The sequence below is a fragment of the Peromyscus eremicus genome, chromosome 15, assembly GCF_949786415.1.
Source record: "Peromyscus eremicus chromosome 15, PerEre_H2_v1, whole genome shotgun sequence".
In the NCBI taxonomy this organism is placed as follows: domain Eukaryota; kingdom Metazoa; phylum Chordata; class Mammalia; order Rodentia; family Cricetidae; genus Peromyscus; species Peromyscus eremicus.
Window position 1 is genome coordinate 43175321 of NC_081431.1, and position 17117 is coordinate 43192437.

A 17117-nucleotide genomic window follows, 5' to 3' on the forward strand; every position below is an offset into this window, starting at 1 on the left:
ATTATTAACACGCTTAAGATAATACATCTTAGATCTATTCCCTCTTCTCCAAATAATTAATTTGACTTGCTAAATGTATATTTATTGTTTGGTAAAAACAAAGACAATAAAAGTCACTGTCTTTCTGTGCCTAAGCAAAATACTTCCGTTCCACTCTGACCAGTATCTTGTCTGTTAAGGGGCTGGACCTGCCTGGACTGAGTCTACCAGGTTGATCTCAGTCCTCGGGGGAGGCTTTGCCCTGAAGGAGGTGGGAATGGGGGGTGAGCTGGGGGGGAAGGGGAGAAGGGCGGGAGCGGGGGAGAACAAGGGAATCCGTGGCTGATATGTAGAACCGAATTGTATTGTAAAATAAAATAAAAAAAAAAGAATGCTTATATTTGAAGATACACAGGAAAATATTTGCCAAATTGGACATGCTCAAGATAGAGTCTCACATGTATTGAGATTTTTCTAACTGGATAATGAGCAACTGGAGTTTGGTATTTTTTATCAGCTATCTTCAGAGGATTTTTTTTAAATAATTTTTTTTTTAATTTTATGTGCATTGGTATGAGATTCCCCTGAAACTGAAGTTATAGACAGTTGTGAGCTGCCATGTGGGTGCTGGTTTTTTGAACCCAGGTCTTCTGGAAGAGCAAGCAGCTCTTCACTTCTGAGCCATCTCTCCAGCCCCTCTTCAGAGGATTTCCTTTGCAACAGTTTTGCTATCAATCTGAAACTAAGTCCTTAGAAAACTTTGGCCATACAAAATGAGAATGAAGTTGAATTAAATGCTTCCCACAGATGCATAACTTACTGAGTATAAAACGTGATTAGGAGGTTTAATAAATGGAGAATGCATAGTAGGTAGCAGTTAACATTCCAATTCTGTTCCAAAGTTTCTGCCTGACTGCCTGTGTTCAATTCAACACTTTTATTTTGTAATGTCTATAGTAATAAGTAAGATAATTCATAGATAAAAAGCACAGGGTCCACGTAGGGTTTGGAAAGCTCATGTGCGTGACAGTTTCAGAGTAGTATTTGAGAAAGCTATTGCAATTGTATTTTGCCTTACTCTGTGAAATGGGAGTAATAAGAACTGTTAAAGATTGTATAATTTTTGTGAAGACACCATGTATTGGTCTCACAAATACAAGCAATCAATACTTTCAAATGCTTTTTTTGTTCTTTTTGTTTTTGGAAACAGGATTTCTCTGTGTGACGGCCCTGGCTGCCCTGGAACTCTCTTTGTAGACCAACGGGGATATTAGTAACTACTAGACTACAAGAGAGGGTATGGTTATTTATTAGGTTATTTGTTAGGTTTATCAGTAGACCTAATAGATAGTTGGGACTTGGTTAATTATCAAGTGATCATGGGAGCAAACCAATTTCTTCATCCTATTTGATTTACATACCTGAAAAATGTAGGTGTGACTTAAGCCAGAGTAGTTACGACCATTCACCCAGACCTAATTTTAGTATTTTCTCCAAGTCCTTTGTGAAAGAATCTGATACCACCTCAAGTCTTGTCCATACTGCACTCAGCAGTTAGAGTCACCTGCAGCTCTTTAGCAGAGAAATGTGGTGCAGACAGAATTCTCGTGCTGTGCAGAGTACTCATCTGGTCTGGAGTTAATCCTAAATACTGGAAACTAGAGCTAGTTTTATGGGAGTCTACAGTAAGCAGAATTCTGGCCCAAGTTCATCACAGTGGCCCTAAAAACCACCTTTGCTTTCTTCTACCATTTTTCTGGCTAGTGTATGAACATAAGCTGCTAGCATTGTCAACATGCTAGTGTATTTGCGGTGCTGAGGATTGAGTTATGGGCTTTGTAAATGGGCAAGCACTCCCATCACTGAGCTACACCTCCAGCCTGCTTTCTTAGGATTTAATGAAGGGTTAATTACATTACTTTACAATGAAGCCATCTCAAGCACAGTATCTTGAATGACTACGTTATGGGAACAAAATTGCTAATGCTATTTTCCTCGACATTTAAAAACCTTTTAAAATAATGTATCTGAGTGTTTTGCCTGCATCTGTATACTTGAACCCAGTGAGGTCAGAAGGTGGCACTGGTTTCCCTAAAATTGGAGTTATGGATAGTTTTGTGTACCATGTAGGGGCGAGAACCAAACACAGATCCTCTACAAGAACAAGGGCTCTTAACTGCTGAGCCTCTGAGACATGGAGTTTTTCAGTATTTTCTCTTAGATTGATACAGTGCCTAATCACAGTTTTTGACTACTCCCTATGGACTTCTAGTTTTTGTTTTTTTTTTAGTTTGCTTTTATATGTAAATTATTACTTAAATGTATTTCAGATGATGATAAATCACATACTTCTGTGTCAAATTAGGCTCTTAAAGGAGGGTGTGGTAGCACAGACCTTTAATTCCAGCACTCAAAGAGGCAGAGGCCGGAGGGTCTCTGAATTTGAAACCAGCCTGGTTTCCATAGTGAGGTCCAGGTCAGTTAGTGCTGTAGTCAGACCCTGTTTCAAAAACAAAACAAAAGAAACCCAAAGAACAAAACCAACAACGACCCCTCCCCTCACCACCAAATTCGTTTTTTGCATAACATTCAACTCAGAACTGCTCAGTATAATCAGGCTAATGCACACTTAGCAAAATTTGAGATTAAAATATTCAGTTTAACAAAATATGTATTGAATCAGATAGGTAAATGCTTGTAAATGCTTGTTTGCTAATCTGCTCTATAGTAATTAAGTATTTTTAAAAGAATGCTGCTTTATGTACACTAGTAACTGAAGTGGGCGAAACCTGTGGGCAAAGCTAATCTGCACCTCACCTCGTCCTGAATTTGACCGAAATGCATTGTATTAGTTGAGGGAGGAAAAACCCTTTTGGGAGTGTGTTGTAACAGCATTTCTTCCTTTACTTCTGCCAAGGTAGTGCTGTATTTCCTCTAATTCCTTCCCAATCACCCAGTGTTCTGCTTGTACTTTTCTCTCCCAGGCCTCCCCTGAGGAATACTTATGGGGAAATATGGATTCAGTCCTTAAAACAAGAGTCCTGAACTTTGTATCAAGTCTTTAAATTTAAATTCTTCAAATGACACAAGAATATTTATTAATGGAAACAAGATTTTTTTTTCCCTCCTAATCTTAATGGTTATGTTAGTCTGTGCTACTTACAAAACAATGTATGGATATCTCAGAACAAAACCAGCCCTGCCAACCACATGTGTCTGGTGCCCTCGGAGTTCAGAAGAGGGCATCAGGTCCTCTGGAACTAGAGTTAGGGATGGCTGGGAGCCTCCATGTGGGGGCTGGGAACAGAATCTGGGTCCTGCAAGAGCAACAAGTGCTCTTAAGTGCTGAGCATCTCTCCAGCTCCATGCTTCTCTTGAGATGGCAAATCTTAACTTCTGAGTGGTGGCACAGCTAAGCCAATGGACACTGGTGTATGCATTAGCTGGGGCACCTAAGGGTCATCTAAACTGTTTTATAATAAAATCTCGGCGATTTTGTATTTGTAGGCATTATTATGACAATGACATCAGTTATTTTGACAAAAATCTTATTCTGAAGTTTAGTCATCTAGAATATAAACTTGTAAAAAATACAGTTTTGTAGCAGGCAAGTACTAAATTTCTCAAAAGCTATAAGGAAATCAATCAATGAGAAGTATAATTTCTCAAAAGTAGGAAAATATTTTAGTATTGTGTTTTAAGTGAGTCATCTAGAAGAACATTCATTATTCTTACTATTCTATACAGGGTCATTCTCCAGCTTTATCTGTGTGTTATATATAAGAATAAACACCATAAACCAGTGGAGATGTCCTTAAGAAGAATAAATGCTAAGCTGGGCACTTGGTGCATGCCTGCATTCCAGCTACTTGAGAGACTGAGCCTCTAGGTTTGATCCCTGGTACCAGAAGAAATAAAGGATGACTTTCAGAATATGCTCAAATTTCCAAGAGATACATGTGAAAAATTTCTAAATTACTGAACAGTAGCGTGAGCCCAGTCAGAAACTTGGCTTCATCATGAAATGTTTTTATTAAATTTTTTTCTTTAAAATAATAAAAACTTAAAAAGCAAAGCTCTCACACCAGCCAAGTCAGAAACAGCCAATTTTCTGAATGAAAACAGTGCTTTTTAAATTTTCTCTCTTATCTCACTATGTTGAAAGAATAAAAAAAGGATTACAGTTGGTACAGAACCACCGGGCCGTCGTAGAACCCTGAGAAGAAAGGCTTCTCGGTTCACCACCTCCTGCAGCCGCTCGCTTCTGCTTTGTCGTCCACCGACATTTCAACCCTGTCAGCCACCGTCTCCTCGGGTGCCGTCGGCACGGAGCCTTCCGACTGGCCCCCGGTGTAAGTGGGAGTGCTGTACTTCAACAGGATGGACTTAAACTGCACCAGAGGTGCGTCTGTGCGAATGCCCATGGGGTCAAAGTGAGTTCGGCTTACTCGAAAGCCTGCTTGGGAGAGACAGCACAGAAACTTTTTTAACCTGCAATCGGGAGAGGAAAGGTTATTAGGTTTTTACTTACATCACAATGCTATTAAAATATGAAGCAAACATGTGCTGTCTGGCTGCCTTACTTTGGCATATTCATCCCTTTGATGCTGTGTCTGTGGATGTTGTAATAGAAGGGGGGATGTGCAGCGCTGACGTCCGTCTTCTGCTTCTTGGCTGTATTTATGGTCATTTCGCTGCTTTTCCTCTTTCCTAGAACATACACACACAATAAGCATGCTCTTAAAAACTGCAGGTGGAATGCTTCATGACCTTGTTGGTTACAGGATTCTCACTGTCCTTCACTCGTGGAATTTGTCCAGCTGTTGCTTGAGTCAGGACTTCCTTCTACCTTCCTTAAGCCTCTACTATTTCCACTTCTTGTCTGAAGCCTGTTTATGAACTAGAGCCCAACATCACCGTTCCCTAGAGTCCACACACCACCACCAGAGCCTGACTAAATCCTGTCTTTCTTCTTCCTTGTTTCTTGCATGCAGGTCTTGTGTATGTATAAATCCTCTCTCTAAATTATATTCTAAGTTCCTAGGGACAATGTCATTCATTTTTTCACATCTGCTTTACTGATACATAGTAAGTCCTCAATGAATGTGAAAAACAAAAACAGAACCATCACGTATGAAATTCTCAAAAAAAAAAAAACAAACAAACAAACCTTAAAACATCAAAATCAAGAAGGGTAAGAGAAATGGCCCTTGGAGAGGACTGGGGTTCAGTTCTCAGCACCCACATGGTGGCTCACAGCTGCCCATTCATTACTCGGAATCCACGGGATCCAGTGTCTTTCTCTAGACTCTGACTTAACTGCACTCACACGTGCACATCCCCCCTAGTATATACATCATTAAAAGTGAACATTTACAAAACAAGACCCTGACTTTGCTATTGTTCAGAGAGTGGGTGAGTGACAATAAATACAGACAAGAATTAAAACACCTAAATATCAAGAGTGCTAACACAGACTGATCTCATTGCCTACTTCTCAACATCGGACTGTCTTTCCATTTTAGGTGAAAGGAGGCGAACAGGTTATTCTGGCAGTTTATCTTTCTAAAAGACTTGAGTGTGTGCATGTGCACAGATACACACACACACACACACACACACACACACACACACACACACAGTAACTGAGACTTCGAATACTATAAGGAAATTTTGTGTGAACATTCAGCCTATGATTACTGTGTATTAGATAGGTCTTACTCTTGTCCAGGCTAGACAAGGGCTTTGTTTTAAAGCTGTAAGCTCAAGAGATCCTCCTGCCCAAACCTCCTTTTGCTGGCACTACAGGACTGTGTCATGGTACCCAGCTAAGCCTTGATTATATGTAGGTATTCTCCTCACGTGCTGTTTCTTGAGGACAAACAACTGACACCTGCTTAAACGTAAGTGCCCAGGAGGCAAATACAGCACGTGAAAATGGTAGATGATAGCCAAAGATAAATTACTGTTGAACTGTTTCCTTTTTATAATAAGACAAAAATGGTGACTTGGGACTTCCAAATTAAAATAAACCAGATAAATAAAATTGGATTATAGTGTTACATGACATCAATGTGACATGTAATGAAAAAAGAATACACCCACATGTAGAACAAATTACAGAAAAGCCTGTGATGAAGAAATCTGACATAATACCTTAATAGTATCTATTAGAAGCAGCACATGGATTTTCTTTTCACCTGTGGTGTACTGGTAGTCTTCATATAACCATAAAGATCTACGGCTATAGCATAGCCCACAGAGATTAGTTGAATTTCCTTAACTTAGATGTAAGAAAGATCTTACAGATTGAAAATACGTTAAAGCATACTTATGTTTGACCTTCTATTGAAAAGACTGAAGACATTTCTGCTAAAAATGAAGACTCTGGTAAAGGTTCCACCACTAACACAATGAGGTGGCAGTGTTCTGAGAGTCAGGTGCCGTACAGCACACCAGAATGCTGCTTTGTCAATCTGCTTTTCAGGACACGATCCTTTTCAGTTATTTGCATTCTATCAAATTAGCTGAAGATGCTAAATGACATGATCAGCAAGTTATTAAACCATATACTCTAAACAGGAATCGTAAGCTTTCTTTTCATTGACTAAGTGAGCAACCACTACTACAATATTACAGCTTGTAATTACAGACTCCTGCTCTTCAGCTTTAATGCTATCCATGTTCTGTTTTTAAATCTGTATTTAAGACACATTTAGAATGCACTGATACTTAATAGTTACATAGTACAATATATACATACCCTGTGCACTGTAAATATCTACTGTGGTATCATCGGTAGTTTTAATAAATACACCATTTTCTTCTAAAATAAAAACAAATGGGAAAAATATTTATAGATGACATTAAGTAACAATTTAATGTTTAAATAAACCTGGAATCCCTTCCACATTTTTGAATATACAAGAATGGTATTTTTTAACTTTCTGGGCCAGTGAGATAGCTCAGCAGGTAAAAGCTCTTGCAATCTGAGTTCAATTCCCAGAACCCATGTAAAAGGAGGACAGAACTGACTTTGTAAAGCTGTTCTCTGACCTCCACACATGTGCCTACACACACTTATCATACACACACATATGTGGTAGTAATAATATTAAATTTAAAAAATGTATTTGAGGCTGGGCATGGTGGCATACATCTTTCATTACAGCACTTGGAAGGTACAGGCAGGTAGATCTCTGAGGCTAGCCTAGCTACGCAGTAAGACCCTGTCTTCAAAACAAAAGCAAATGATGTATTTTAAGTCTGTAATAGCAGCCTCTTTTTTAGGAAGCACAGAGACTGGTATGCCCTCCCCTTATATCAAAGCCAGGAGAACTGACAAATGCCTATGTAAGGAGTAAGAAGCTTTACTGAGTGACATCAATTGATTTTCTGCCTTTCAGTGTGTATTACCAAAATTTTGGGCTATACTACTCCTTCAGTTACCTATGGAAGATATGGAGTTCAAGGCTAACCTGGGCTATATGTGACCTTGCCTCCAAGAAAAAAAGTAACAATCAAATGTTTAAAGCATATTACATTATTTTGATTATAATATCAAGGATAATCTAGTAAGCTAGCGTCACCTTGCTTGTTGAGATTTGAAGGTGCATGAACTGAACACTGACTTTGGGGAGTACACTCTGATTCAAAGATTAGCGTCTTTATTAGGGGCTGAATGTCATCCAAACCATGGTGAAGAGATTCAAAGAGCATTCTTTTTAGGAATCCAGTATTGAAAAGGGAACTTGACCTGGAAAAAAAAAGAATAAATAGAAAACTGGGTTTGAGAAATGTTTATTTTCTTAAAATTTTTTTCAATAATTAAAATATATAACAGATTATAAGATAGAATAATATTGAAATTCAGGAATTTCTAATTTAGTAGTTTATATAATAATTTCTCACCCTTTTTAATCATGTTAGCTCTGTAAACTATGAAGATTAGCCAAAAACTTTCATTCACATAAAATCAACAAGAATTTATTGGCCCTCATAAGTTGTAGAGTATATGAAACATGAAGTGGGTATGTGGAGAACACAGTCCAACAGAAAAGACAATCTGACTCCATTAAAAGCCCGTAAAACTCTATAATGTAAACAGAACATAATACAAAACATACATTTTCACAGTGCACACTCTAGCAAGTAACAGTCAATCTCCATTTTGGTGCCTATGTGAGGACTGTAGTTAAAAAATGGCCCAGGGTGCCACCACCCCTCTAAACCCAGCACTGAGGAAGCAGACAGGCGATCTTCGTGACTTTAGGGCTCGCCTGTTCTACACAGGGCGTTCCAGGCTAGTTGAGGCTACACAGTGAGGCCCTGTTTCCACAAGGCTCAGAGGTGAATGCTTGCATTAACTGCAGCAGCATAGGCACAGCTGACAAAATGTGAATTCTAAGACAGAACTTCCAATCCTAGCCACCTACTAGCAGAGGAGGTCATCTTGTGTACTAACTACTGTGTTCTCCCAGGACTAGAGTTTGAACTAGAGCCTTATGCATGCTAGACAAGTGCTTGCCCACTGAATCTCTATCTTCGGCCCTTTTTTTTCTTTCTTTCTTTTTTTACCACCCTCTCCTCAACAGTTTCACTAAGTTGCCCAGGCTGGCCTTGAATTCACAGCTGTAGTCCAAAAACTCACTGTATAGCAGGCCTGGACCTTGTGATCCTCTTGCCTCAGGAGTAGCTGTTACTGGCCTACACCATCAGGCCCCATCTTTCCTTCTGAGTCTTACATTGCTTATCATGATACTGTTAAAACTCCTCCCAAACTTGTCATAGGAATGAGCCAGCCTATGTATCATGCCTTGTACAAAGTATCTTCACTGAGTAGTAGCTATAAACTAGTAAATACAAATATTAAACAGTAAGCACATACTAAAGGGTCATTTAAAAGTATAAAATGAGTAGTCAATGTAAGATATGCTGAAGGGATTATTTAGGTCGAAACACTGAAAGACTTGATATGGGAAGTCTAACCTAAACTGAGGTTTGGGGAGAGGGAGAGGCTCTGGATGACAGTAAGAACATGAATGATGGCTGAGTCGGAAGTCAAGGGCAAGACTCAGGCCTGGAAGCTGGAAAAACTAAATTCTGGCTCCAGCTTAATAATAATAATGATAATAATGATGATGATAATAATAGTAATTATTATTATTTTGGTCAGTTTTAGCAAGCACTAAAAAAATACCATCTCATAATTTCCTCATTCATAAAATGAGGGAGCTGGCTGGGCTAGATCATCTTTCTGGAGGCAACAACCTGTCAGTCACAATTTCTGTTCTGTGAGCAGTGAGTAGGATCACTGTGTGAGAGATGATATAGTCAGGAAAGTACTGGAAGGTAGGGCTGGCTCACTCACTCTCCGACTGTTTCTGAGGGATTCATTGCATCATGGTGGAGACAGGAGAATCCCGAGGCTCTTGTACCCAGTAGCCTGGCAGGTGCAGTGGGAAAACAAGAGGCCCAGTTTCAAACCCAGCAGAGGGTGAGGCCTGACCATGGCTGTCCTCTGCCTTTCACACTGCACCACGGCATGCACACAATGCCAACAACAAAAACAAATCATAGCTGTCCTCTGCCTTTCACACTGCACCACGGCATGCACACAATGCCAACAACAAAAACAAATCATAGCTGTCCTCTGCCTTTCACACTGCACCACGGCATGCACACAATGCCAACAACAAAAACAAATCATAGCAAGTTTGAGGCCAGGGCTGAGCTACTGTGTGGGACTCTGCCTTTAAAATAAAAGATTTCTTATATTTTTAATGAGGTGTGTGTGGGTATGTGCATGTGAGTGCAGGTGCCTGTGGGGGGAGTGGTCAGAAGCAGGTGCTGGACTCCCTGGAGCTGGAGTTGCAGACAATTGTGAGCACCTGATGGGTGCAGGGAAGCCAATGCCCACCTTCCGCAAAAGCAGCAAGGGCTCTGAACTGCTGAGACATCTCCTCACCCCAGAGACATCATCTTCGAAACCAAAACAAAATAGCCTCCTTCTTACTGTTTAGACACAGGTTATTTAGTTTGGAGATCCAGCTTATCTTTGCTCTACTATCTTTTAGAAAACTAGAGGAAATCTGAAAATACCTCGGGTTCACAGGTGAAGGGGAGTCATTTTGCTTAGACTTCAAAGCTGACAACCAGTAAATGAACCCTGAATACTGTGTTTAGGCACATACCACAGAGGCCCGAGTTCTATTGCAGTCTTGCCAGGCATGCTTCCGTGACAGTTACAGGGCAGCTGTCTATATGGGTTTTCTGTAAAAACAAAACGTAAAAATATAAAAATAAATGACAAATGTAAGTGGCATAACTCTTACATTAATAACTGAGGACCTACTGTGTGTGTACCAGTACTGTGCTAAGAATTTTTTCTGTATTTGAAAACTTAATCCTTAAAAACTTTTTGAATGTAGGCACTGTTAAAAATTTCAATCAGAGAGGATGTCCAGCTTCGGGTGGAAATGTTGGCAGCGTTGAGCAGTGTGGATGGAATGAATTAAGAATGGGTGATGTTGAGAAAGAAGATGCTTTTGTTCAGAAGTGTGCCCAGTGCCATATTGTGAGAAAGGACGCAAGCTTAAGACTGGATCAAATCCCCATGGTCTGTTTGGGCTGAAGCCAGTTCAGGCCTCCTGGATTCTCTTCTAAGAGCGAAGACATCACCTGGGAGATGATACTGAGTGGAGTATCTGGAGAATCCTAGAGTACATCCCTGGAACAAAAATGACTAAGAAGAAGGGAGAAAGGGCAGACCTAATGGCTTGTCTTAAAACCTAAGTTAAAAAAACAAAGAAGCACGCTGAAGCAAGGGAAAAATACTGGCAATTTATACAGCAAGGGGTAGACAACTTTCATTTATAAAGCGTTCTTAGAAAAATTCATACTCAAGGGCTAAAGAGACACCTCAACAATTAAGAGCACTGGTTGCTCTTCCAGAGGACTGGGGTTTGATTCCCAGCACCCACAGAGGCTCACAATTGTCTGTAACTCCAGTTCCAGGAGATCAATGCTTTCTTCCGGCCTCTGCAGGTACCAGACACATACCAAGATATATATTTAGGCAAAACACCCCTATATATTAAAAAATTCACGGTAACAAATACACCAAGAACTTAAGAAGACAACAGTGGGTAAGACTGTTGCTGGGTCCCAAGAAAGCAATCACACAGTGCTCTAAGAGCACGAGCTGCCGTCTTCCTTGTGTTCTAAGGCCTGGCATACAGCAGGGACTCAAACATTTATACTTAGCCAGAAACATGAAAATAATTTTTATAAGATTAATAATTTATAATAGTCTAGACACATAGGTAATCTGATTTATGTTCCTAGAATGAGTTAACAGTGGAAAAACTATGTTATCTCGAGATGCTTCAAGAAAGGGCCGGGCAGGAGTGCTTCAGCTCCCAGCAGTACCGTTTGAAAGCCAAGCCCAGGGTGCCCAGTTAGGACGTGAGGAAGGCTCACTCACCAAGGGCTTCCACGCCATGGCCATTCCGGGGACGTCAACTCACCTTCTACCATGTTCCCATCCTTCTGAAAAATCCTCTCTTCGCACCACTGGCAGTGGATCAGGTACTGGATTTTCTTGGTAGTCTCATCCGCTGAAGTAGGCCCCCTTAAGACTCTCACAACTACCAGCACAAAGTGTTCCAGGGCCACTGCAAACAGCACTTCTATACCTTTGTTGCATCTCGCTGCAGCTCTGTTTAAAAACAAAAGAGCCACAAACTATTTTCCCGGCTCTCCATTTCCTTTGTATAGCTCTGTACTGACAGAACTAACCTGGACAGCAAACTAGGGTGGACTGGGAGAAAGTCACTCTTTAGTAGCCGTGATTTCAAAGGCTCATTACCATAACCTACATACAAACTGAAATGCAGGAAATGAGGGAAGGTTAGGCAAGGTCTTCAGTCTCTAGACATTTCAAAACCCTTTAGAATAGCTTTGTAATAGGACTGCATCTCTGTCATTCAGCATGACTGTCCTCTGTAGTCACGATTACTAGTCTGAGTTTAATCTATTTTTTTTTCCTAAAAAAAAAAAAAAAAAAATCTTCCAAATCCTATGTATTTATTGAACACTGACTATATGCAGGATTATATGTTAGCTGAATATGCAGTGAAAAAAAGTCAGAGCCCTTTCCTCCAGTAGTTTTACAGAGTCTCTGGATTAAGATCTACAAGATACCCCATTTCCAAACTTGCTCTCATGAACGCTTTGAGTACCGAGCATCATGTGCAAACTGTGCATCAGGTTGTTGCTCACCTAACATATGCTGAAGACCTATGAAGACTAACAACCAGCAATTATGCTGAGGTAGGAATTTTCATCTGAATGCTGCAGAACTTGTGTTTGGGTTTGCAAGTGAATGGGCTGATCATCCATTATTGATCCTCTAAGGGACAATTGCACCACTATTAAGTTATTCTTACAGGAGGCTGGAAAGATGGCTCAGCAGTTAGGAGTGCTTGCTGCTCTTGCAGAAAACCTAGGTTCATTTCCCAGCACCCACATGGTGGCTCACAACCACCTATAACTCTAGTTCCAGAGGATCTGATGCCCTCTTCTGACCCTGGTGGGTTTCTGCATGCATGTGGCATACACACACACACACACACACACACACACACACACACACACACACACTAAAGTAAATATTGAAAAAAATATTTTTTGTAGCATAAAATTCTGTACAAAGTAGGTAATAGTCTTCCTTCATTTTGATACTTTTGAACTCCTAGGGAGATACAGAAGGATCTTCCTGTTTGACAAGGTCATTTTCAGAATCAAGTTAGAAGCCATCATTCTATTCAGACTATTTGAAGATGAAATGATCTTTCAAACAGCTTATGAATCTAAAAGGAACTTCTGTTTCTCCTTTTTATGTTGCTGCCTCTCCCTTACTGCTATAATCATTGAATTAAGACAGGTCTGAAATTAATTTCCACTTTCATTATTTCAGATATAAACATTTAAATTCTAACAAAACACAAGAGTAACAGGCCATCAGAATGGCTCAGTGGGTAAAGATGCTTGCTGCCAAGCCTGATAACCGAGGTTGATTCCCAGAACCCACATGGTGGAAGGAGAGAACTGACTATCCCAAGCTGTCCTCTGACCTCCACACATGCACCTACATAAACACACAGAATAAATGAATACATGTAAAAAAAGAAAGAAAGAAAGACACCATAAAATTAAAACCACTAAAATAAATCAAATCAAAATTACATATAAGGGATATAGAATTAAAAAATTCACATACTATTTTAAAAAGTAAGCACTCATTCATAGTATCATTCTCTTCAAAATCACGAGTCACACCAAAACATATGAGGTCACCATTGGCAATCTGGTACCTTGCCACAGCAGCTACGACAATTCTGGCTGCTAGCTCCTTGTAATACTCTGTTCGGACAATGTTACATCCATAGTGACGCCGGGCAACATGCTGTGCCTTGGCATATAAGGAACTGATATCTGTAGAAGTCACTGATACTATGCCAAGGTTTCTTACGTTTCTGAATGCAGAGTCTAGGTAGTTCACTGATGTTCCAAACGGGTCTAGGTGTCTAAAATCAGAAAGAAAATACACATACTTGAGTTTGCATCAGTAGTCCACATTTTACCAATATTATTCTAATGATAAAACTCCAGATTCAAAAGTAGCTTGCAAGCCAGGTGTAATGGCAACACACCTGCAATCCTAGCACTCAGGAGGCGGAGGCAGGAGAACTTCCAGTTTGAAGCCAGCCTAGGCTAACAGGAAGACTGTCTCAAAAAACTGAAGAAAAAAAAAGTACTTTGCCAATCTCTTTTAAATACTTAATTATGTTTTAAAAATACATAACAAAATAGTCAATGACATGTCAAGCACATGGGAACAAATTAGCCCAAGAAGAAAAGTTCATTCCCAGGAAGTCTGAATTTTTCTTATTGGATATCTCAGGCCAAGAGATATCCACTATCTCTTGTATTAAACTGTATTAAAATAAACTGTATTAAAATAAACCACCACAAATGTCTTCAATTTGAAAGCACCTACCTCCAGCAGCCCTGTTTAATCTACATTGGACAAATGTTCTTCACTTACATGAAATCAAAAGATCTCAGGTGCATTAGCACATTGGCATCCATCCTGGTCACCTGGATATCACCAAGAGTGCCATCTTCTTCCAGGGCATCACCCTCTTCCTTTTCCTCACTGTCCACCACCACTTTCAATTTGTTTAAATGGCAGTTTTTCTGAATCAAACTCACAGAGTTTTCATTCAAGTCATTAATTGTAACTTTGACTGCATTTCCAAGGTGTTTTGCCCACTGTAATCCCATTATTCCTTGGGAGAAATGGAGAAGACAATCTTTAAATTAAATACATTTAAGTTATAATAACTAATGACTAAAAAGGTAGGTGTTTTATATGTAACACCCCCCCCCCCACACACACACACACATCCACATCCCTTCCAAATCTTCACATCTTTATGAATCCCAGAGTACAGAATGCTAAGAGGGCAATACCCTGCTGGAAAGGAAGATGGCAAGTTGAATGTCCTGCTGCTCAAATTTACCCTCAAGGATCAGAAAAATAACAAAGACAATGTGTTTTGATTGTAGTCAGGCTGGCCTTGATCTTTAGGCAGGGTCAGTAGTCCTGGCTGTCCTGGAACTCCTGTCCTTGAACTCACAGAGATCCACCTGCCTCTGACTTTCAAGTGTCGGAATCAAAGTCGTGAGCCACCACTCTGACTGGCTGTGAAACACCAATCCTCTGGTTTCTGCCTCCTGCATGCAGGGGTTACAGGCATGCACTAATATGCTCATCTCTCCTAAATATGAAAACTAACTTCCAGGCCAATGAGGTAGCTCAGAAGTGGAAATGTTCTATGAGCAGCTAGACAGTCTGATCTTGAGCCCAGAACCCATGGTGGAAGGAGAAAACAGACTTCCCAAAGTCGTTCTCTGACCCTCCCCACCACATGCATGCCTGCATTCTCACATAAGCACAATAACAAAATGAAAGAAAGAAGAAAGAACCTTTCTCGACCAAAGTTTTCAAACAGCACACAAAACACCACTGCAGTTCAGGGAGCAACCCTGCATGGGCAGCAAGAACTCAATCAGGTAGTTCTCCTCTCGGCTTCCCAGAGCTGCTAGAGAGGACATTTTCCACCTGGAGATGGTGACAGAAACCCACTGACAGGGATCTCTAACATCCTCTACTTCACAAATGAAAAGAAAACCTCATCTACTGTTAGGGCCGCTAGGTAACTGTTTTCAGACTCTCACAATCCACTTGTGGGGTAAGTTCTACGACTGTCCTTTCAGGGGAACGAACGTGCAGAGAGGCTGCCACAGAGCTGCCAACAATTTACAAAGACATATTAAAAAGAAAAGTATCGTAGTGACTGCTCTGCTTTTGATGATGCTGGTCCAGGAGGTCAGGATTCCAGACGATGGTTGAGAAGCCAATAAAAAATGGTGCCAGATACAGCAGTTTATAAAAATGTGGAATATACCTTTTGCAGACATCAGCTTTCATAACTTCAGGTTTTAAAAGGTAAAGAACAGAATATGTAAGGAAAAACATGGCAATAAATTAGGGAAGAGGATCATATTATGAAGGTGGCACTAAATTGTGGCGGAGCACTTTGGACTTCAGGCAGTCAAGATGCATGCTGGTGACTGAGAAGTAACATCAACATATGTAACTCAGAGAAACGGCTGTTTACCAATGGTAAGTGTGACGCAAGGGAAAAGACTGGAAACACAGAGACTATTGCAATAGACTGGTCATTAAGTTGTAGATGTGGAAGGGGAAAGGAGTGTGAGTTATATTACTAAAGATAAATCAGGCTGGGCATGGTGGCATACGCCTTTAATCCTAGCACTAGGGAGATAGAGGAAGACAGATGTCTGTGAGGTCAAGACCAGCTGGTGTACACAGAGTTCCAAGTCAGCCCGAGCACTGCAGTGAGCTGCTGTTTCAAAACTAAACAAAACACACACACACACACACACACACACACACACACACACACACACACACACACACATCCCAAATCAGAACAAAGCTGGTGGCTAATTTGAGACAGAATTAGTGGTGGAAAAGAGTGAATAAAAAAGAGTTGGGGAGATAGCTCAGTCAGTAAAATGCTAGTATACAAACATTGAGGATGTGAGTTTTGATCCTCAATTCCACGTGAAAAGCCAAGTGTACCAAGTAAGGCTCTGTAAGCCAAATTCTGGGAGGTGGAGATCGGGCTCCCAGGGCTTGCAGGCTGGCCAGTCTCGTCAACTCAGTGAGCTCCATCCAAGTTCAGAGAGAGTCCCAGACTCAAAAGACAAGGTAGAGAGTAACTGAGGGAGATAGTCAGTGTTGACCTCTGACCTCTACACACACGCACCCACATGCACACATCCACACAGACAAAAATAATTCAAAGTTCACATTTAAATGGCTCAGCTTAGAAAAATTACCTCATTACTGCTACCATTTTAAATGGATATATTACTACAGATGATAATGAGTTACAGTACTAATAATTTCTTTTGGTCATTAGACTAGCGTGTGATGAAGCCAGGACTTGAACCCAGGGACTTTGGCCCCAAAGTCCATGCTTCTAAATGCTTTCACTCCCAATATACACTTCCCAAGAGTGTAATTCCGTTCATCTTTATGAAGACATGCGCCGAGCACAAATGGCCTTTCAGAAATTCCCGTTTCTATTTTCTTTTCTCTACTGTTAAAGGTCTTTTGAGGAAAGACTGGATTGTGCATGATGGCTAGCATGCTAGCACTAGGAGAGGGTAGCAAGAGGAGCAGTGCAAGGACAGCTCGGGCTAAACAGTCAGTTCTAGACTAGCCTAGTACCAGAGATCCAGTCTTGGAAAGCCAAAGGTAGAACAAAACAACATGCTGAAGGCCGGGCAGTGAGCATCCAAACACACAGAAAGGCTGGTGAGCTGACTCAGCAGGTAAGAGCACTTGCCTTGAAAGCCAAACTACCTGAGTTTGGTTCCCAGAAACCGCGGAGGAATGAGAGAACTAACTCTTGACAGGTGTCTTTTGACCTACACACATACATACCCCACACACTCTCTCAATAATAAAAAATAAG

General features: G+C 40.6%; 1 protein-coding gene across 4 annotated transcripts in view; it reads right to left on the reverse strand.

Annotated features, from left to right (window-relative positions):
• Positions 1 to 3987: 3987 nt before the first annotated feature.
• Trmt1l (tRNA methyltransferase 1 like) overlaps positions 3988 to 17117 on the reverse strand; it is a 30583-nt gene continuing 17453 nt past the window's right edge. For 3 of the 4 annotated variants that reach the window (XM_059280253.1, XM_059280256.1, XM_059280254.1), the window contains exons 8-15: positions 14090 to 14333; positions 13356 to 13568; positions 11508 to 11698; positions 10173 to 10251; positions 7569 to 7735; positions 6743 to 6805; positions 4563 to 4689; positions 3988 to 4470 (exon numbers count right to left, since the gene is read on the reverse strand). In XM_059280253.1, the coding sequence (XP_059136236.1) occupies positions 4218 to 4470; positions 4563 to 4689; positions 6743 to 6805; positions 7569 to 7735; positions 10173 to 10251; positions 11508 to 11698; positions 13356 to 13568; positions 14090 to 14333 (1337 nt within the window). In that variant the 3' untranslated portion in view covers positions 3988 to 4217. The remainder of the gene's footprint in view (positions 4471 to 4562; positions 4690 to 6742; positions 6806 to 7568; positions 7736 to 10172; positions 10252 to 11507; positions 11699 to 13355; positions 13569 to 14089; positions 14334 to 17117) is intronic. The other variant, XM_059280255.1, reaches the window with a different exon arrangement.